The sequence below is a fragment of the Crocodylus porosus genome, unplaced genomic scaffold (assembly GCF_001723895.1).
Source record: "Crocodylus porosus isolate Cpor-Errol unplaced genomic scaffold, CroPor_comp1, whole genome shotgun sequence".
Classification (NCBI taxonomy): domain Eukaryota; kingdom Metazoa; phylum Chordata; order Crocodylia; family Crocodylidae; genus Crocodylus; species Crocodylus porosus.
In genome coordinates, this window is record NW_017728939.1 from 7,657,802 (window position 1) to 7,678,664 (window position 20,863).

The following is a 20,863-nucleotide window of genomic DNA, read 5'->3' on the forward strand; positions in this document are numbered from 1 at the left end:
ATTTACCTCGCTGACAAGCCAAACATTGTGCCGCAAAGCCCTGCTGTTTTCCTAACCAAGCGCAGCTATTTTGGGCAGGATAAACCCATTAGAAAAGCTATTAGACAGGGTTTAATTTAAAGTTGCATGAAGCTTAAATACTTTCATTGTGCAGCGTCCTACAGATGTCACCTGAATATTTGATCACCGGCTAGGATACAGTTCTGCAGGCTCAGAGCACACGTCCTCCCCCCGCCGGATAAATAGGCCATTCAGCCCACGCCGGAGATGGAATTTGGGCATGAAATTAATTGCAACAGATTGCATCAAAGCCCTGCGCCCAGCGATAGCGTCCTACCTGACACGAGAGATCAGCAGAGTGGCTCCCTTCTTCCAGCGCGGCGGTTGGCAGCCAGCCCGGTCCCAGGGACAAGCACAGCTCATCCACGCAGCCTGGTTAAGCAGAACACAGATGCTAAGGCGGAGCAGAAATCCACCCTGGTCTGTGGACACATCACATACCCTACGTCGGGTGTGTATCAGAGCGGCTGGGCTTAGTCACAGTCAAAGGGGGTGGAGGGGGTGGGGAGCTATTTGCTGCACCCAAGAGAAAAAGGTCTTGGGGCCAAATGTGGCTGTGGTGTAAGTGGGGAAACCTCCTTTTTTTTCTTTCAGCTGCACTGGAACTGCATGGAGCTATCTCACACCAGAGCAGAGCTCAGCTCCTTACTGCTTGGTCCTTGCCAAGCCAATGGTTTCATAGTTGTTAGGGGCTGGAAGGGATCATCGGGTCCAGCCCCCCTGCACTTAGGCTGGGGTCGCAGGGGCATACGGGAGAAAAGGAACCCGGCCTTCTGGTGTGAAATGAGGCCTCTGCCCGGTTCGATGGCAAGGCAGAGGCAATTTCTCGCCATCATGGGAACTGGAATCTTTTCACAGGAGAGGGACGCCGGCTGCCAGGTATTTCGGGGATGCATCAAGTCTCGTCAGGCCCTTACCCCGGATGCAGGGTGTGCAGCTCGCACATGGATTTTGCGCTGGAGGTCACGGTCCTACAGGCCACTGGCAAACATGGGGCAGCCCTGATAGAAAGGAGGGGAGAGAGACACTTCATGAGCACTGTCATTTGGGTCCCAAGGCAGCCTAGGATGAAGGGGCTGGACCCGATGATCTGTAAGGTCCCTTCCAGCCCCTAAAACGGCGAAGCTCTGAAACTACGAAGACCAAACCTGTCAGTTCCCCGAGGGATTTTCCACCACATCCAACATGAGTCAGCTTCATAGCTGTGCCACCCGAGTGCAGACCACAGCCTGGATCAAGAAAAAGCAATGTGGGAGCAATGAACAGTCCTAGAGGAACACAGAGCAAGCCGGACTCGTCTAGGGAGAGGTGAATGAGTCCTCTCCCTAGAAGAGACGGCCTGCAGTGTTATTGCTGCTAGGGCTCCCCCCATGATCCACAAGATAAACCCAGAGATTGCAAAGACAGCCTGGTGTTAAAACCACTCTGCCCTGCTGCAGGCTTTCTGAGTCCTTTGCAGCAGAAGAGCTGCTCTGTTATTTTTTTTAGTCAAAAAATGTATGCCAGGTGCCACCTCCCTCTTTCCCAAATCTTAAAAGAAAGTTAAGATCCTTCCCTTCATGCCACAGCAGATTCGACATCCTTCCCTTGAACATTAGTACTCTTGCCTGCCATGGCAGGGGGTCGACCTCGATGATCTGCTCAGGTCCCTTCCGACTCTAGAAACTATGAAACCAGTGGGGTGTTTCCCCTTTAAAGGGACTCTCACATGGATCTTACCTGTAGGAGACTATCCCCTCCATCCCCAGCCTGTGCCGTGCTGGTAGTGACCACCGGTAGACCTCAGGTCACCATAACCCAGTGGTTCTCAACCATTTTAGATGCAAGGTCCCCCTCATTAGACTCAAGGGCCCCCTCGGAAAATGTCAGTTTTTAGTGTTCATGCATTTTTTGACTAAAAAAAAATAACAGAGCAGTTCTTCTGCTGCAACGGACTCAGAAAGCCTGCAGCAGGGCAGAGTGGTTTTAACACCAGGCTGCTTTGCAATCTCTGGGTTTATCTTGTGGATCATGGGGGGAGCCCTAGCAGCAATAACACTGCAGGCCATCCCTGAAAGGATCCCAAGGCATTCCAGGGTGGCAATGGTTGAAAATCACTGACAGTGAGAGCAGCTGCCCCGATGCAGGGGCTTATGGAGAGCTGGGGGGTCACATGCAGGTGCCCGCTGCAAAGGGGCACCTCAACCTCATGCTTGACTAGGATGTGAGGTCCTGGCCAGCAGAAAGGCCTCATTACACAGTAATTTTGGGCAACTCCTGGAGCTCTTCGTCCCTGGATGGTCTGCACATTAACGCCTTGAAGCGGTTTTAAGCGCTCGTTAGGCGGCTCAAAGTTACGCCACTCCAGGGGAGGATTATCTCTGAGCCGCACTACCCCAGCTCTGTGGGGCCACTCCCCAGATGGAGTCCTCCAGTATCCCAGGATCTCTCACACCCCTGCTCACAGAGCAGGGATAAAGTCCTGTCCTGGCTCACCAGCCCTCCAGTGGCAACTCACAGCTACAACTCCTAGTCCTGCCTCTGCTCCCCAGGCCTCCAGCAGCAAGTCACAGCTGTGCAGGTTGGGGGGGGACAGTGAGAAAAGGTTTCTAGATTAAGGATGTGACTGCTCCCAACTCCAAGCTAGCACTAACACGGATCAGCATTTGTCCAGCTCAGTGCAAGGTCCCTAGAAACAGCCAGGAGCAGAGCGTTGCTCTGCTCTAAGCACGGCTCTGCAATCAGATGCAACCCCTTGCCAGCGCCAGCACCAGCACCAGCACCAGCACTGCCACCTGGCCTGCAGTCAGCTCCAGTGGGCAAAGGAGTGGAGGGCTATTTTCCCTCTGCTGGGGCATTAAGCAGAGCTCCCTGCATGGAGAAGCTTTAAGGCAGGGCAGGGACACCAGAGTGGTAGCCACCGCACTGCAGCCTGCTCCTTCGGGCAAGGCCCTTCCCCAGCCTGCGCCTCCACTTATCCTTCTTCAAAACAGGGAGGATGCCAACTCATCTCTCATCAACAGGAGGATTCGATGCTTCTGTGCAGATGACAAGCACCGCATCATTTCCTCGCAGGGGCCAGGTTGTCAGCATGGCTCCGCTCCCCGATAAAACCCTCGTATGTTGACAGCACTTTATAAAGCATCTTCCAGGAGCCAGCAGCAGGGAGCAAGGCTTGCCATGGGACTGGACTAGCATGCTGAGCTCACGCAGGGCATCACGCTTGGCTGGTTTACTGAAATCAAGGCTGCTTAAGCAATCATGTCATTCAAAGCAACTTCCCCAGTAGCAGACCCACCCACCCTACCAGAGCACACTCTGGGGTGAGAGCGGATGGTTTTTTTCCCCAAGGACAAGCAGAAGTAAAGTCTGCGTTAGGGGCCTGGGGTACCTTTGTCCAGGCTTTTTAATGAAATCTGTGCGAGGGAAAGGTAATTCATCCTCCAAAAGCTTTTGAGTTCCAGAGTTAAGCAGCTGAGCGACATCTGGGGGGGTGCAACATCTGGAAGGGTGTAAAGTCCCTTTAGGAAGCCAGAAGGTGCAGCCAGGTGGAGGGGATCAGGTGGCTGGACAGATTCCCAAATGAGAGCATTAAGAAAGGGCCCAAGCTGCAAAGAGAGGCAGGCAGAAGGAGCTTGCAGAAGCTGGAAAGCCTTAAGAGCCTGAAGGGAGAAAGGCACTGGTTTATTGAGTAGCCTGAAGGGAAAAGGCCCTGCTTTTTGGTATGCCTAACTTTCTTTGCTGAGGGCTCTGAATAAAGGACCTGTTTGGGACCTGGAAATCACAACCGTGGCTCATATGAGAGCCGTTGGCAGGAAGCAGCGCATGGGGCCATATCCAGAGGAGAATGGAGTTCATATCACATCCCCATCTACCCCCATTTTCCAGGAGATCACTCAATCAAGGGCATGGCTGGCCCACAAAGTAATAGCACTTTATCCTATAGGGTAGCAGGACCGCCCTCCTCCCCGCTGTGTGACCACAGATATAGCTGCCTCCTAGCCCTGTATTGATATAAAGGAGCTTAGAGCAGCACCGGTTATCCTGCATAGGAAGAACAAGCGTGTCACAGCTGGTACTTTGAGAGAGCAGGCCCAGCTTTGGACAGCCATGACCGCTGCAGGGACAGCCCCGTCCCAAGTCCCAGCACAGTGCCAGGAGACAGGGAGGGCAGTCTCTCTGCTGGGTGGCCATGCAGCGCCTGACACCAAACCACCACTATGACAGCCAGCAGTTGCAATGCACACAGTACTTTATTGTGGCGCTCTCAATATAAACCATCCACTGAAGCTGGAAACTGCTCATGATTTTGGCCTTTATACACAAAGACAGTAAGGGGAAACATTATATGCTGGTAATAAAATGGAGCAAAGTATCTTTTTGGTAACTGAAGCCAAGGGGCCTGACTGAGCACTGCAAAGGGAAACCCAGATTTGATGCTTCCCGTAACATCCCAAAAGAACAGGGCCCCAAGCTGGAGGCAGCAAGTATGGGGACTGGTCTGGTTAGACGCTGTATTGTAGGTAGGGGAGAGGTGTTTGAGAGGCAGGAGAAATGTCGATGAAGACAGCAACCTTCGCAGGTGGAAGGGCAGCGTGACCCAAAATACAATCTTGCCTGATTAGGGAGGAAAGAAAAAAGGACAAATGCTTGTTCTGCACAGAGCTACAGTGGGCTGCAATTTCTCATGTTTGGCCTCCCTTGTCCACCGCTCGCCCCATGGCGGCAAGCTGGTGGAACCGGGCTGAATTGATGGCAAGGAGGAACAGTGATTGGCTCCTGGGTTTCAGACACAAATCAAGGTGGCCAACAACTGGGGTTTCACCAGGGGTTTGTGGCTGGGTTCCACCTTGCCCTGTGGCTCAAGAGTTCTTGGGCACTTCAGGTTGGGTAGGGAGCTGGGAAGGGAGTGGGTTTAGCCTTCTTATGGGAGGTCAGGTGCACCCCAGCAGAGAGCACGGCTGATCCATCCTTCCTGGCAATTCCTGTTTTCAGGTAGACAAGTGCGGGAGGAGGCTTCAACGACCAACCTCCCATCCCCACCGCCATCAGGCTGAGCATCGTTCCGAGGCGTCACAACATGCGGGTGACGACCATGGTGAGGAAGTCTTCGTAGCTGAGACGGGCGCTGCCGGACATCCCCGCATCCTTCTCTCGAAAGCTTTCAGTCAGGCTCTGGAGCTGGATGCAGACCTGGATGAAGCGATCCAGCTGGATGGTGGGGTTGGGGGCCCGCTGGGAGTAGCGGGACAGCAGCAGCTGGGTGAACTGAGGGCTCAGACTGTATCCCATCTGAGACAGAGCTGGGTGCAAGAGAACAGAGAAAATGAACTCCAACACATCTCTCCAGGAAGAGTATTTCCACCCCCATCTCTTCAGCATGCTGAGACACTCCTCCTAATGAACACACTTTGACTGAAGTTGCAATGTTATTTAACCTGATTGCAACCCAGGGCTGAGCTGGGTGCTAGGAACATAATGTGGGCACACCCTTCTGGTGCTTCCCTGCCCTTCCAAAACAAAAGGCTTACTCAGACCAGGGCCACACTTCCTGCTCTCCAAGCCCTGGGAAGAGAGTTAGCCACAGGGTGACCAAGTCTGCTACAACTGGTAGAGATTCAAGGGAAACCTGATTCAGCTGAAGCTTCCCGTTCTGCTCCACTGCAGAATGGGAGAGGTGTCATTATTTAAAAGGGGAGGCAACAAACCACTGCGGATTTACTGATTGCTCCACATTTGACCTGGATGAGCCTGGGCAAAAGTCAGCTATGTAAATGGGGCCAACAAGTCCTTCAGCAGACTTGGTTTAAGGAAACAGCTATCACGGTGTGCCCAAGGTGACTAGCTGTGGTACAGCCAAGGCTGTCTCCTCACTCCCCGAGGCCTGCGCTCCCTCTGGTCTTACCTTGCTGCAGCTCGCTGAAGTTGATGGAGCCCGAGTGGTCCCTGTCATACTGCTGGAACAGGTTCTTCCACTGCTGGATGAAGCGCCACAGCGCCGAGAATCCAACGAGGTCGATGCGGCCTGACTTGGTTTTATCAAACATGTCTGCCAAGGAACAAGACAGCCAGAGCAGGGCAGTGAGCCGTGATCCATGGACAGCACCGTGCACACACCCATAATGCTTGCCGTCAGAAGTTCCCCGTGCTGCCTCTGAAACTCTGATGCTTACGTGTTGTGGGCAGGAATTAAATGCGGTGCACCCAAATGCCAGGGCGACAGATCTGCTGGGCTAGCAACCACCCTTAGTCTCTGTGTACGTTCAGACCTGCACGCTGAGTGAATCAACAGCACTACACAAGGCATATGTGCAAGTTCCCTTTCCAGAGAAGTAGAAAGCCCTGCCCAGAGAGCCTCTGATCAAGCATCCTGCTCCCTCCCCTTGATCTTTCATTCGCTTCCCATTGCTATATCAGTATTGGTCATGGCCTGCTCAGCCCATGGGGGAAAGCACATAGACACTATACAGTTGATTTGGGGTTCACCTTATGAGGTGCAAACACACACGTTTTAGGTCAGAAACACAACCAGCTCTTTGTTTTCTCCACATCAAACACCAGCCCAGCCAAGCTCAGCCCAGAACAGTGTCTCGAGAGGAAGTCGCCTCTCAGGAGAAAACACCTGAACTCACTTATCATCATCAGGCAGGTCTCATCATTGAATGCAGACCAGTTGGAGTTGACCAGGGCCTGCTTGAGTTCTTTGATGGAGATGTAACCACTGCGATCAGCATCCACGGTCTGAAACCAGGAGAAGGCTTCTGGGTCCACGCCAGGTGGGATGTTACCTGTCAGGGAGGGAACACATAAAGGGTCATGTAATCTCTTAGAAATCTTGGCACAGCAGCATTGGGCATCACTAACCCACCTCGCTACCAAATGCGGAAGCCAGCTCGAGCACCTTGGGAAAAAGCCTCTGGCGGCTAGTAACTAGGGATGGAGAGAGACAAGGAGACGCTGGGCCAGGATTTCCATTCTAAATGGCTGATTACAGCCCTGGTATCCATCCTACGAGCAGGTTAACAGTGGCTGAGGCCTCAGCACGCAAGGCCTCCTGAGAAACAGAGCAAGCTTAAATGAGATCTCTTCAGATCGTCTGCAAACAAACGCAAGTGGTGCCACTGCAGCAGGATAAATGCCGGCAGTTGAGGGGAGACAGATGTGCGGCCATAAAGTTTAATTTCGGCTGCTTTGAGCTGCAGCCTCTTCAGCATTTTTTTCCACGGTGGAACTTTAACATAACAAACGGGGACTCTTTCCAAACTGGCAGCTTAATTGGCATGAATAATTCAGTTAAACGCTACAGCTCCCGTCCTGTTGGGCAGGGGATAGCGCTCGCATGCCTCTCAGAAGTGCTTCCAGCGTCTTCCAGTGACAGCGGCACTTGCGTTAGCCTGTCTGGTTGAACGCCTTGAGTCAATCAAAAGCATAAGCCCCAGGACTTTAGACTTCCTTTTTTTAAAAAACCAGTAGGGAAAGCAAGACAGAGGCAAGACGCTAATCCCCAGGGCACAGAGGAGGCTGGGCTGGGCTGAGTGGGGAATTCTTGGGTTTTTATCACACGCCTCCCAGCTAAATGAAAGTGCCTGCCAGGGTGGAGGATCAACCTGTGGCTTTGCAAAATGGAGGCAAGGGTTTGCTTAGAGCCGATACGGCCTGACCTCTGGCACTAGGAAGCCCCAGTACTGAAGCCGGCCTAGAAAGGGACTGCCCAGCTCTACAAGGAAGCAAGAGCCCGAGGCAAAACTCAGGAGCAGTGCTGGGGCCAGGGCTCCTCTCCCTCTGTCCCCCACAGGCCCACCACCTTCCTCCATCACTAGGGGCATGACCAAGCCATGCTTGTGCAAGTGTGATACTCGGGCAGCCCGATGGAGGGGTCACGCTCCTCTTATGCAGGCACACGCTTGTGTACTCACCCCCCGGAGCCCCTGCTCCGTACGGTCCTGGCTGAGGGGCACCATAGGGGTTGGTAGACGGTTGTCCGTAGGGCCCGCCCGGTGCTGAACCTCCTCCATGAAGTGTCCCGGGAGCCCCAGATGGGGGCCCCCCAGGGGTGGGATGCCCATAAGCCCCTCCGCCAGTTGGTGGTCCATAGGGCCCGCCAGGTGCCGGACCGCCATAGGAGCCACCGGGAGGCAGCCCGCCTCCGTACTGACCTCCAGCATAGTAACCGCCCTGCGGGGCACCTGGGGCTTGCCCCGCCGCTCCAGGGTAACCCTGCGGAGGAAGGGGGACGAAGGACAGCTGAGCCCAGAGAGCACCACGCCATCTGCCAGGGGCACCCAGTACCGCCCAAGCTCCCCATAGCAACCAGACTCCCCATGACACCCCGTTGTCACGGCTACACAAAGCCAGCGCACGCCTCCTGGACCGGTACCGGGGTTAACCAAAACCACCCTAGGAAACCTCCCGCCCACCCGGCCTCAGTTTACCTAGGAGGGACGCTGATGGAACAAAACCCACTGCATGGATGAGGCAGGGAGAGCCGCCTGTCTGGGAGTGAGATCCAGCTCTCATTTTCCGTGACTCGGAGGACTTTCTCCCCTCCTGACTGACCCCCTAAAAACCCCGCCCCGCTGCATCAAGATACGTGGTGCACGTGTCGGAGCCGAAGGGAATTAGGAGCCTCCCACTGAAACCGCCGGCAGGTTTTCCAACTCCCTTAAGACACCACGAAACCACGGCTGTGCCAGGCGGCGCCCCGAGCCCCGCAGAGACCGAACCCACGGGCGGGCACCGCAATAGCGGGGCGCACTCGTCACACCCATCTTCCCCCGGGACCCGCCGCTGCGCCCCCTCCCAGCGAGGAGACTCCGGCCAGCCGGGCCCGCTCGGGGACACCACCAGGCTGCAGCATCAGCCGCCCAAGGCCGGCACGGCCGGGCACCGTCCGCCGCGGAGGGGCTGCTGCCCGCGCTTCTGCCCCAGCAAGGAGCAGCTTCCGGGGGGAGCAGCCGCCCCGAGCGCCCGCGGGCGCGGGGTGCCGTGCGCAGCCCCCCGAGACCAGCCTGCGGGGCCCCCCGGGGTTCCCCTGCGCCACGTCACCGCACCCCAGCGCAGCTCAGAGGACCCCGCCGCGCCCTCACCTGCCCGTAAGGGTAGGTCGCCATAGCGCTCGCCACGGCCGGCCCCGCCCCTCGCCGCGATTGGGCCCCGCCGCCCCACCCGCGCCACCTATTGGCTCCGCGGGGCGTCCATCTCACTGCGTTGCCGGGGTGCGAGGCACGTGGTGCGGAAGTGCCGCTTGGCGGCCTTTAAGCGCCCGCGCCGCTGCGGCCTGGTGGGGGGTGGTCTGCAGTTGCAGTTGCTCGAGGGGAGGCTGGGATGTGCTGGATCTTCTTAAAAGAGGTGGACTACCTCCCCTCTGGCTGAGCCTTGTTGGCCCGGGCTGGCCCGCGTGGAAGTGAGCGCCGTGCAGAAACACCGCGCCTGTCCAGATCTGCCGCCGTGGTCAGGGCCGCGGGGCTGGGGAGCATTGCGCTCCTGCCACCCGCGTTCAGATCCGTTCCTGTCACTGGCAGGGGTCGTTCATCAACCAGTGGCGTCCCCGTCTTAAACCTCGCTGCGCTGAGCTGCAATTGGTTGTCAACCGCTCGTTAATAAAGGGATGGCAAGGGTCCGAATGCCTTTCTTAACAGAGATGACATATGGAAAGCAAGAGGGTCCCTCAGTGCAGAGGGGGCCTCAGATCCCGTGCAAAGGTTCGTGATGAACGCACGCGCCGAGGGCCTTGTCTGGAGTCCGGCTCGGTTCCTCCCTGCTGTTGGACCAGAGGCAGAGAGGGACCTGCGCAGACAACCGTCTCCATCCGTGCGTACGACTGTATGGGTGGAAAGGCTCGTTCATCCTAAAGGAGCGGTGGCGAAGCTGTACAGAGCCGCGGTGAAACGCAGGCATGTCTTGGATTCCAGTGTTAAATCGGGAGGTCCGATAGAGCTGGTTGCGCAGCTCCACTTCCTGCGTGGCAGTGCGTGGTACCGGTGGCAGCAGGATTACCCGGGGCCAGGCCGGCTGGGACCAGATGGAGGTCCCCCGCATGAGCGGTTCGTCCGTTCTCCTCCCCCCTAGTCACGGTCACAGTTTTCTTGTCATCAGCCAACGCAACGCATGCGTGGCACAGGCAGGTTTCTCAAGGGTGTTTGATTGAGCCAGCTGGCCTTTTCAGGAGGGACGTCGCGCATAAATACCACGGGTGCTGGTAACAAATAATGCCTTTAAGGCCCCGCAAGGGAGTGTGCTTGCTTTTAATGGAAGAAATGCTAGGAAGCCAGTTGCTGATCCTACTCTCAGCTCCTGTTTCCGCTGTAAGCCCGACCGTTCCCTGGGACTGAAATGGGAATGACCAAGGAAGGCTGCGATCAGGGGGTTTGGTACAAGAGGAAGAGCAAGCATCAGAAATCGCCCAACAAAGGAAGGTCGGCTTGTGTTTAAGACATGTGACCGGCACCCACCTCTCTCGAGTTCACGCACAAGCAATGCTTCCCTTCCTGACCTACACCACAGCGTCACACGCTCGTGCGACGGCACCCACATGCGGTGCACACACATACTCAGACGTTGCTTTTTCATCCGCTGTTGTAGATGCTGATGTTCCACGGAGAAAACCAGCCGGCAGGGTGTATGCCGACCCTTCGAGGTCTGTCCATCACTGGTACGCATTTTGCAATGCGAGGGTTCACGTAGATTTATTTATGCTTGGAGGGATGCGCAGGCAGAAGCTCAGCTCTTTCTTCAGTCGTTCTTGTGAACGGACCTACACAAGACTGTTAAAATGTTGCTGAAGAAACCAAAAAAAGACAAAGCCGTGGGCTGGAACGTAATTTATTAGTTCTGCCTTGTTTGCTCAACCTGCTTGTTTGCTGGGATACAGATCTGACAAGTTGAAACCAATTGCTCAGCTGTTGTCTTTGAACATCTGAAACGGGAAGGGGCAGCCATTAGCAATCCAGTTGTTGTGTCTAAAGCTCAGACGCTTGTTTTTCAAGTGAAGGGAGAAAGCCGTGCTTTGCGTTCACGGCCAGCGAGCTTCCACGTGGATCCGCAGCACGGCTACGAGAAGAGCCACTGAAGTCTGGCAGAAGGCGCCAAAAAGTGGCTTGCTTAATTCAGTCTGTTGAGCTGAATTTCTCCCTCGTGCTGCACCCCAGTGAAAGGAGCAAGACTCGGAAACGAGCTCTCCACGAGGCACGAGCCACGCCGGTGCCGGACAAGATGGCAGATGGCTTCCAGAGGTTAGTAGAGATGATGCTGGCATGTTACAAATGAAAAGAGCGGCAGAGTATGGAAGGCGACACACATGGGAAGCACGTGGGGTAGCGGGCCGGTCTGCTCGCTCCTGGGAGCAGGGACCTGGCCATTTAACGGCAGGACCTACAAGCCGGCATGCAGTTCCAAGCGCGTCATGGCCAAGTTGGCTAGAAGGCAAGGCTTTTATTCTCCCTCCACTGACTTCAAGTCCCAGGGCCTAAAGTGCAGGTGGTGGGAAGGGATGGAAGAAGTAATGAATGAAACGGAGTAAGACGGGAGGCCTCCGGAGGTGGGGGTTTGTGCATGGCAATGAGAAGCAAAAGGCACCATCATGAAATGTATTTTGGCTGGCCACACATGACAATTCCCTTTAAAGACACGAGAAGAGACGTACGTACACCCACAAATGCCGTTGGGGGAGGTTTGACCCCACTGGAAAAACCAAAAGGAAAAAACCAAAATATTAACAGCAATAAAAAATACTTCACGACCAGTCGCGAGGACTAGAGCTTTGGCTGTCCCCAGTGGAGTCCTTTGTGCAAACACCCTGCCGCTTTACTCAGCCTAAAGGTCCTTTCATGTTTTTGGGCTGGTACATGGGCTGCTCCAAGGGCATCATGCTGAAGCAATCCGAAGGGTTACAGTGGCCAGTCTTCCCAGGTTGCCCTGTAGCGCCCGGTGGTCCAGGAATGCCCGGAATACCTTGCTGTCCCACCGGCCCTGGCGGACCCATCTTGCCGTATCCTGGTGGCCCTTGGGGACCTGAAGGAGAGAGACATGGAAGAGAGGTGAAGCGGGGAGGAGGCCCGTTTGTCCAGGACTGGATGAGTCCAGCTGGGCCACCACAGTGCCGAGGGTATGGATGGACTGGGTCTGGTCTGTGATTGACATTTGGAAGCCAGGCCAGGAGCAGACTTCTCTGGGGCTTTTCTTTTCATGGTGCTCACCGGCTAGTCCCAATCCAACAAGCTTCCCATGCCAAATGCAAGCAGAAGGTGCTTACCTGGTGGGCCCGGCAGGCCGCTGTCTCCCATCGTGCCAAGGCCGACCTCTCCCTTCTGGCCCTTTGCTCCTGGCTCACCTGGGGCAACAGAGAGCTGTGAGAAATTCCAGGCAGAGCACCGCACGGATGTAGGGCAATCGCATGGGACCCCGCAGGAGCGATGGGGTTGGGAAGACAGAGCAAACCTGCCAGTAGCCGCTAAAGGCACTGACTAGGGGGGTGGGATTTGTGTGCTTCTGCCTGACCCTTGCAGCCGCAATCATCAGGAAGCAAAGGGAGGGAAGAAAGGGGTCCCAGAAGAATGGTTACCTCTCATGCCCGGCACGCCTTGTCGCCCTTCTCTCCCGATCTGTCCGGGAAGCCCAGGCGATCCGGGAGGCCCTGGCCGCCCTGGCAAGCCGTCTTTCCCAGGAGGCCCTGGTCTTCCTGGGGAGGCAGCCATCTCCACAGGGAACTGCATCCTGGAGGTGTAGTACGCCATCCTCTCTGCAGAGAGATACAGGGTCAGCCCAGCTTCCCCAACATGGATGTCCTTCTCCATTTGGAGGGCAAACCCCAGGCTCCTAAGAGAGCGGGCAAACACGCTGCCCACGTTGCACTGCAGGCCTTGCAGACCCTAATTTGAAGGTATCGTTGCCTTTAGAAGGACAGGGGGCCAATGCCACCCCTCTGGGCTTTGAACATCCGGGCCCAGAGAGTGCAGGTCATTTCAGACCCGATGCTCTGAGCCCCGAGTTGCTGCGTTCAGCCCCGCGCCTCTCTTTTCCCATTCCCCCAGTGCTGATTACCGTCAAACATTTTGGTCAGCTCCTGGCGGATGAACCTCTTGATTTCATCATAATTCACCACGTCTCCCTGGAGAAAGGGGATGATGGGAAAGGAAAATATCAAGCAAAATTCATCTGCTTTCCAAGCTGGGAGAAAAGCATGGGGGTTCAACAGCTGGTCCAAAAGCCCACAGGGCTCACCCCTCTTACCACTGAGCCTGGGAGCCCAGGCATGCCAGGGCTGCCGGCAGGTCCTGGGGAGCCCGGCGTTCCTCTCTCACCAGCAGGGCCACGTGGTCCCATAGGGCCCATGGAGCCACTTTTCCCTGGTCCTCCGGGCATGCCGGCTCGTCCCTTTTCTCCAGGATACCCTCTCTCTCCTGGGATCCCAGCTTCACCCTGGAACAAAGCAGGTCGGATGTAAAGCTCTCTCCAGCTGCTCCTCTCCCTTCCCAACCCGGACTATAAATGTATGCATCTGCAGCTTGCACAGCAGCTTGTCCTCCAGACAGGGGCAACATTCACCTCCACTCAGGAGCAAGGCCCCAACTCTGCAGCTGAGCAAGCCCAACCTGCTCTTACCTTCTGACCAGCTGGTCCCAAAGGTCCTGGTTTCCCTGGTGGGCCCTGGAAGAGTGCAGAAGGAAGCACTGGTCACGGGAAGAATTAATGACCATTTTTTACTCTGGAGGATGCCCGTGGTCTTGGTGCCAGGGTTTAAACCCGCGGAGAGTGGACACAGGTGTCGTTACACCCTCGCTAATGTACCACCATGAGCTGCAGTGTTACAAAACAGCCACTTCCTCCAATTTAACGGCAAGCCAGGAAACCGGGGATGAAACGTTGCCCTTGGTGGCAGAGAGCCGGTACTTCAGGAAACTTTGTGGGCAGGGGAGGAAGCTCCATTTAACGGGGGTCTTGGTGCAATTCTATACCACTCTCCGAATGCCCATTCATAGATGTTAGGGGCTGGAAGGGACCTTACAAGATCACCGTGTCCAGCCCCCCTGCACTGGAGCAGGAAAGACTGATGCATCTACTTCTGTAACTCACCATCACCTGACCCATATGACAGAGTCCCAAAAAGCAGTGTGGAGGAAGAGGGCCTGCCCACGTTTTTGCATTAGGAGTTTTTTAGGGACTTGAGCAGGGTGGATGATAATTGCACCTAGGCCCCTAAATGCCCATAAAGACCTAGTTGGTGGAGCGTGGCTCACAGCACCTGGCTCCGGATCCCAATGGCAACTCAAGGCACCATGCTGGTGCAGCCTGGATCTGAAGGGCAACGAGGCCTGGCAGCTGCCTTCTGGGCTGCTGTTATTTATGCTCCGTTAGCCAACTCCTGCAGTGAACAGGGTTTTTACGGCACACTCAGCACCTCTGGTGAGAGGACTCTGATACCGAGGGAGTTTTGCTTGAGTCAGGGCTTCAGGACTTGGCTCACTGACAGCCCCAACTGCAAACATGATTCTCCTGCAACACCGTGGGGAGAAAGGGAGGGGCAGCGAGTGTAGCGTGGGCCTGCCAACCAGAGCTGCCTTCTGCGGCACAGCCAAGGGAGGAACCAGGGGGGCTTGGAAGGGGAGAGCCAGCACTGCAGTACCTCTTTGCCGACTGGTCCGTCCGAGCCCGGCTCACCCTAGAAAATCAAAGGAAAGAACGTGATACACCTGGGAGTCTGCTCCAAAAGGAAGGGATGGAGAGCTCCAAGCCTATCTGTGTCTGTGACGGCATTTTGGATGCATGCCCACGTCCCCCATCAGAGCCCACAGATCTGCCCTGTGCACTACTAGGAATGGATTTGTCATATACTACGGTTGAGATACCCTGACAAGACCAGTATCCTGCACTCTGTGACCAGGTCTCCAGCACAGGCTGGGCTGGATACTGTCAAATCCACACTGCATTTGTAGACCCCTCTGTGCCATCGTGTAAGCCTGGCAGGCCCCAGGCGATGCCATCATTAGCAAACCACGTGCTGAACCAACACACCGAGCTGGCAAACCCAGCAGCTCAGCAACCGGCCTCATTCTCCATCTCAACCCACAAAGTAGTTGCAATGGGGTTAGTGTTCAAACCCCGTTCCCCATCAGTGCTCTGGCGACACCCATTCCACCTCACATCTCCTGCCATGCAAACCTCACCAATGGTCCGGGGTGACCTGGGGGTCCTGGTTGTCCGGGCATCCCTGGAAGACCTCTGTCGCCTGTTGATCCCTTCTCACCCTTCAGTCCCTGAGGAAGGGAGAAGCAAAGGGCAAGAGCTGATTTCAGCAGTAATTTCAGGAGTAAGATGGACCCTGCAGCGGGGGTGGCTGCAGAGAGGGGTTGAAAGGTTCCCGAGTCCACATCCGTGTGGTCCAAGTTGCACTCGTGTCCCTGGGATGGCAGCTGCAGAGCTGAGCTGAGCGCCCGGATGCAGAAGAGTTCCTGCTTTTGCAAAGCCTGGCTGCTGCTCCCACCCAGCCTCCAGCTCCCAGCAAGGCACTGGATTCTCATCTGCCCCATTCCCTCCTGACCATGGCTCTGGCACGGCACAGCTCTGCAGGCCAACACACGGCCAAAGCTCAGCTCAGGCAGTTCCTCCAGTGCTTCAGGACTGGACAAGTGCAATTTTGGCTTTGGGGCCAAATCAGCCCCCTGGGGGTTCACACTCCCGCTCCGCTCCAGGTTGCAGTCATGCATGGAAGAACGAGATTGCCTTTGGAGGCTTTAGGAAGCCTGCTGAGGTTGGGCCAGTACTTACAACTCCAACGAGTCCAGCTGGGCCTGGCTGGCCTGGGCTTCCTGGGGGACCCTGGGGAACAAGAGAAAGCAGGAAAATGAACCAGGAGATAGGGACTGAAGCTGATCCTAGGGGGATCCTTATCGGTTCTTAGATGCCTTGGCAGGGGACTGGAGAAATGGAGGGATTTCCAAGAGACCCCAAAGCCCCCACTCTTCAAACTGGAGGCCTAAGGGGGATGGAATAACATTGTGGGATAAGGCAGCGGTAGCCATAGCAGACATAAGCTTCCCCATCGCTCGCCACTCTGTTCTGTGGGGCACCCCAGTCACTTGAGTCACTTTAGTCGGGGGCAATAAAATATCCCCACTGCCCGCAGCACCCCCTGCTAGGAGAAGCCAGGGCTGCAGGGGGGCATCACTGCCCTGCCCAGTGTTATGCCCCTCCATTGGTTAACGCAGCACAAGTAAGGTGTCTTCTCAGCAAGCGGGAGTAAGATTTCAACTTACGGCAAGGCCGGGGGGTCCCTGCCTGCCTTGGGGTCCCATCAGGCCAGGCTCCCCCTGGAAGAGACAAAGCATCGTGTTAAACCAGGACGAGTTCAGTGAGTGGCGCTGGCAGCAAATCTTTCCCTAGGCTCTTGCTGAAGGGCCTGCTGAGCTTGAGCGTCGCCGTGGGGGAAGTGAGCCCTTTCCCCTGCCGAGTCTGGCTACGTGTTACAGGCCAGATCCTCATCTGGAGGAAACCAGTGCAACTGCACAAATTCCAACACAGCGAGGCCTGTTTGCACCAGCCAAGAGCTCGGCCCTGCAGCCTCAGCGGGCTGCTGAGGCTTTCGTCAACCTTTGGGTTGACATGTGGGCAGGGAAGCAAAGCCCAGGACACAGGAACAGCTGGTGTGGAGGTCTCTACAGTCACAGAGGGCTGCAATCATGATGCACGTTGCACCCACAGCTTCGCAGTGCAGGGGAGCGGGGCCCAACTCTACCCAAAGAAGGGGAGGTGGGGGACAGGGCATGTCCACTGAGCCATTTGAATCTGCAGCATGAGTAGCACAGAGGCAGCATCTTGGCACCTCCATCACCCTGGGAGAGATGGGCCAGGGCTCATCTCTGAGGACCGCTGAGCTCTAGGTGCCAGGGTCCTTGGCTGCCTGTAGATGCCATGATCTTGAAGGGAGGGGACAGGTAGGCAGGGAGGCCAGCTCAGCCAGCCATACTGTGCCACCACAGACCGTGCCATGCTCCCAACAACCTGCGTCCCTTGGGACGGCGCCGACTCACCTCTGTTCCCGGCCGGCCGGTGTTCCCAGGGGGGCCGGGTTTGCCGCAGTCGCCCTAGGAGGGAAAACAAGGCTGCACAGTGCACGCTGGAGAACGCCGAGTGGGTCACCAGGCTAGCAGGCCTGGCAGCCAGAGGCGAACCCCCAGCCTAGACAAGGAAAGGGACGGTTTCCCACGATGCATCTAAATGGGAAAGCCCTGCTCCTTGAGAGCTAAGAAGTTGCAGGCACCCTCCTAGCTTGCAGCGGGCTCTCTGCTCCACTGCTGCAACCTACGCTGGCTTCAATACGTCTGTGCCAATTTAGAGTGACGGGCCCCGTGGTATAAAGCATCACAGTAGCATCTGCCCTTTTAAAAGGAAAGTCCATTCAGGACATGCTCAGCTTCTCCTGCCTTCTGAGCAGGGAATGCCAGGTCTCCCCCACAGCAATGAGCATGACCTGGGGAGAAGGAGAAGGGGAGAGGAAGCCACTGCCACAGCTCCGGGGAACAAGCCACGTCGCTGGCCATCCAGCATGGGGTTCGGTCAGGCCCTTTGCAGTATGGTGCCAGGTGCTGCGAGGCTGGAGCTGGGATGTGCTCTCCACCCCAGGCACGGGGGAGCCGCAGCCCGGAGAGACTGGATGGGACGTGGGAGCAGTGGGCTGATGGACCTGCCGTGCAGGGACCATGACAATCAAATACCAGATAGCCTAAAAGGACAGAGCCCCACAGCCCTGCCTCTGTTCCCAAGTCCCCATCTCCACCCCAGGCAGGTTTCAGGGTGGGTGGCAGCTTCCTCATAGCTCGGTGCCTCCCTCCTGCCCCAGGTATGAAATCCTGACCCTGCTGAAGCCAACAAGAGTTGGTGGTGGTCATCGCAAGGCCAGGAGCTCATCCTACGTCCTCATGGGGTTTCACTGTCGTTGAGGCCCCGTTTAAGTCGTCTCCAAGCGGAGGGGCACACAGTCAGACATGCTAAAGCCATTGGGACGGCTAAGCCAGCCAGCTCACCTTTTGCCCTGGCAGGCCAGGGTGCCCTGTTTTTCCTTTGAAGCCCTAAGGGGAGAAGAAGCACAGGACGGCGTGAGCAGGACTTTTCCAACAGGCGCCACGCATTCCCCCTCCCCTTCCTCTCAGATATAATGGGAACCAAACCCAGTGCACCAGCAGGCAACTGGGAGGAGCTCTCCCATGACAAGGGAACCTCCAGCTGGGCAGAGAAGTCCCTCTCCCAGCCCCCCACTCTCCCTAGGGGACAGCCACCCCATTGAGGGGGCATGGGGGACCTAGGGAAAGGCAGTGACCAAGCCAGCCCTCAAGGCCAACCTCTTCCTCGTTGGCCAAGCATCTGTGCGGCTACCTTGGGCATGGGAGGGACACAGCTCCCGGATGACAGCACAGGAACGAGACACACGAGACCCCCCCCAAGTTCCTCTTCCCATGGACACCCGTCATAGCATGGGCAGGGGCAGCTGAGAAACCCACGTGGCACTTACCGGAGGCCCCATCATGCCTGGTGGCCCTGGGGGACCCGGGTCGCCCTAAGGAGAGAGGCAGAGTTAGGGCAGCTGTGGGAAAGAGCTCAAAGCGTTTGAGGTCCCACCTAGGAGAGGACCCCAGCGAGCGTGGTACAGGCTGGGACAATGCCCAAGCAACCCCAAGCTCACCCGCTTTGGGCTTCCCGTAGGAAGGAACCTATTCCTCACGCTGCCGTGGCTGGAGCAAAGCCAGGAGCTGCCATGCTAACACCCGCCTATGTTCTTACCCGCAACCCTGGCTTCCCGTCCTTGCCATCCAGTCCTTCCAAGCCAGTTGGGCCCTGCCGCGCCGCAGCAGGGGAAATGAAGAAAGCGAGAGAGACAAAGAGAGAGATGGTGCATTGTAGGCCTGTTCATCTACTCTGTCCTGCTCTGGTTTCCGACCCGGCCATCTTTTGGGGGCCCAGCTAGAGGCTCAGTTTGGGGCTCCTACTCTGCTAGATACCTGCAGTGCAGCTGTGATGCCACAGGGGCCCGGGCAACTGCAGCGCTGGCACTGCCCTACTGTCACCAGCCTCAGGTCCTGACTGGCTAATCTTACCTACTGCTACAGGTGAGGGCTCTGCCAGGGGCTGGGACCTGGTGCTCAGCATGATATATGACCTCTCATGGAGTCACACAAGGCCTCCCCCAAGCACTCAGTGACCTTTCAGCTGCAGCAAACCTATGAGCACCCAGACTCGGGTCAGTAGTGCTTCCCCCAGTGTGGCCACGTGGACTTCCCAGGGCAAGACCAACCCCATGAGCATCCAGACTTGGGTCAATAGTGCTTCCCCTGGGCTCTCCAGGGCAAGGCAGGGATGGGACTCAGGACCTGCTGATCCGAGAGCATAGGTGCCCACCCTGCGGGGTGCTGATCAAGGCAGCAGTGTTAGCTGTAGGTGTTTTCAGACCAGATGTGGTCACACTCGGAGCAGGGAGGGCATCCCTGCCAGTCTACAGCTACTGCTTGGGCTGCACATTATGCACAGCAAGGGGAAGGTATGCTGGGCTACTAGGTGGAGAGTGGTGAGCTGGTATCTGTCCCCTAGCCCTCCCAACACACATGTGTGCTTCTCTCTCTGGTTCCAACCCTGGCAGCACTGGGGTAGGGCTCCTCTGCTCCAAGGCACGCTTGTAGAGCAATGGGGCTTTGTAGATCAGACAGCCACGGTACTTGTACTGCAATGTTCTCAGCTACTGAGACCCGCTGACCTGCCAGGTGCTTGTTCTGTGCTGAACCACGTATGCACATGCCTTCCCTGTTGCTCCCTTCTCACTAGGCTCCACTCCAGGCAGGGAGGAATTCAGCTGGGAAAAAGATGCACTTACCTGTATCCCAGGAGGTCCCGGGGGGCCCGGTGGGCCTGGCATTCCCGGGGAGCCAGTCATCCCCTGGCTGCCCTGCAAGAGTCATACAGGAAGCAATGAACCCGTGCCCCACCATCACTGCTGCAGCCTGCATATGAAGGCTGCTGCCAAGCCTTTCCTTAGCAATCAGCTTCCCCAGTCACTGACCTCTCCACCCAGGTCTGCCCACATGGGGCAGCAAGACCCTGGAGGGGGGGGCCGGCAGCCTGGACCGGGTCGGGTTAGGAAGAGCAGCGCTGCCTGGCAGGTGCCTCCTGAGCTCCAGGAAGTCTAGAGCCAGTTTCCCTGGCAAGACACGCACTGCAGCAGCAGCACGGAGGGGCTAGATGTCAGGTGTCCACTCTGGCAAGGGTCCCTGGGCCAGGTGGCTTCGTGTCTCCATCCAGCAGGCCCACAGCTGATCTGCAGTGCCCAGCTCTGCACCTTTCCCAACCCCTGGAGCGAGGCAGACTCTGCAGCACTGCCCCTTGCCCCCCGCGAAGGCCAGCTGTTGATGGTCTGGATCCACCCTGTGCAGCTCAGACCCCTCTGGGACTGGGAGACAAATCCCAGGTGGAGCCTGCCTCCCGCACCCTCACCCCCCAAACTGCAAGGCTCCTGCCGCACTCCTTGCAGTGGCCAGCAGGTGCCCACCAAGCCCTGGAAATGCCACAGGACTCTCCTCTCCCAGCTCAGCTTTTAAGGCCTGCCAGGGTGCTGTGGGAGCTGTGGGTGCCTCCCCTGCATCCTTAAAGCCATGCCCTGGCTGGAGAGCAGCCTGAATACAAGGTCGTGCCAGTGCCCAGCACCAGCTTCGTACCACAGAGCCAGCTTGGTGCAGGGGGCTCCAGCGCCCACCTTCCCTTTTGGGGCTTCCCCAGGCTGGGACAGCTCCTCTGCCTGCCCGCAGGAACCGGTACGGGCTCAGACCCCTGCCGGCAGGGGGAAAGG

At 56.9% G+C, this 20,863-nt stretch overlaps 2 protein-coding genes across 3 annotated transcripts in view; both read right to left on the reverse strand.

The window, feature by feature from the left end:
• Positions 1-4,273: 4,273 nt before the first annotated feature.
• PEF1 (penta-EF-hand domain containing 1) lies at positions 4,274-9,208 on the reverse strand. 2 transcript variants are annotated; one of them, XM_019547786.1, is made up of 5 exons: positions 9,126-9,208; positions 7,956-8,256; positions 6,672-6,827; positions 5,945-6,088; positions 4,274-5,342 (listed from the first exon to the last, which is right to left on the reverse strand). In XM_019547786.1, exons 1-5 carry the CDS (start codon positions 9,147-9,149, stop codon positions 5,113-5,115), a joined length of 855 nt encoding a protein of 284 aa, XP_019403331.1. In that variant the 5' UTR covers positions 9,150-9,208; the 3' UTR covers positions 4,274-5,112. The 2 variants fall into 2 exon arrangements, with proteins under 2 accessions (XP_019403331.1, XP_019403333.1); XM_019547788.1 differs by having other exon boundaries at positions 6,672-6,830; positions 7,959-8,256; positions 9,126-9,207.
• Positions 9,209-10,844: 1,636 nt separating this feature from the next.
• The window catches only part of COL16A1 (collagen type XVI alpha 1 chain), a 61,788-nt gene continuing 51,769 nt past the window's right edge, over positions 10,845-20,863 (reverse strand). The window contains exons 57-71 of the mRNA XM_019547540.1: positions 19,895-19,966; positions 18,811-18,864; positions 18,542-18,586; positions 18,057-18,101; positions 17,064-17,117; positions 16,290-16,343; positions 15,802-15,852; positions 15,201-15,290; positions 14,660-14,695; positions 13,639-13,683; positions 13,267-13,455; positions 13,078-13,144; positions 12,599-12,775; positions 12,290-12,367; positions 10,845-12,048 (exon numbers count right to left, since the gene is read on the reverse strand). Of these exons, the coding sequence (XP_019403085.1) occupies positions 11,846-12,048; positions 12,290-12,367; positions 12,599-12,775; positions 13,078-13,144; positions 13,267-13,455; positions 13,639-13,683; positions 14,660-14,695; positions 15,201-15,290; positions 15,802-15,852; positions 16,290-16,343; positions 17,064-17,117; positions 18,057-18,101; positions 18,542-18,586; positions 18,811-18,864; positions 19,895-19,966 (1,260 nt within the window). The 3' untranslated portion in view covers positions 10,845-11,845. The remainder of the gene's footprint in view (positions 12,049-12,289; positions 12,368-12,598; positions 12,776-13,077; positions 13,145-13,266; positions 13,456-13,638; positions 13,684-14,659; positions 14,696-15,200; positions 15,291-15,801; positions 15,853-16,289; positions 16,344-17,063; positions 17,118-18,056; positions 18,102-18,541; positions 18,587-18,810; positions 18,865-19,894; positions 19,967-20,863) is intronic.

Excerpts from the sequence above, each read along its gene's own strand:
- PEF1 (XM_019547786.1), bottom strand. The coding sequence starts at position 9,149 with ATGGCGACCTACCCTTACGGGCAG. Across the intron at positions 6,828-7,955 it reads CGGAGCAGGGGCTCCGGGGG|GTAACATCCCACCTGGCGTG; the intron begins GTGAGTACACAA and ends CCTCCCTGACAG. Across the intron at positions 5,343-5,944 it reads CTTCAGCGAGCTGCAGCAAG|CTCTGTCTCAGATGGGATAC; the intron begins GTAAGACCAGAG and ends TCTTGCACCCAG.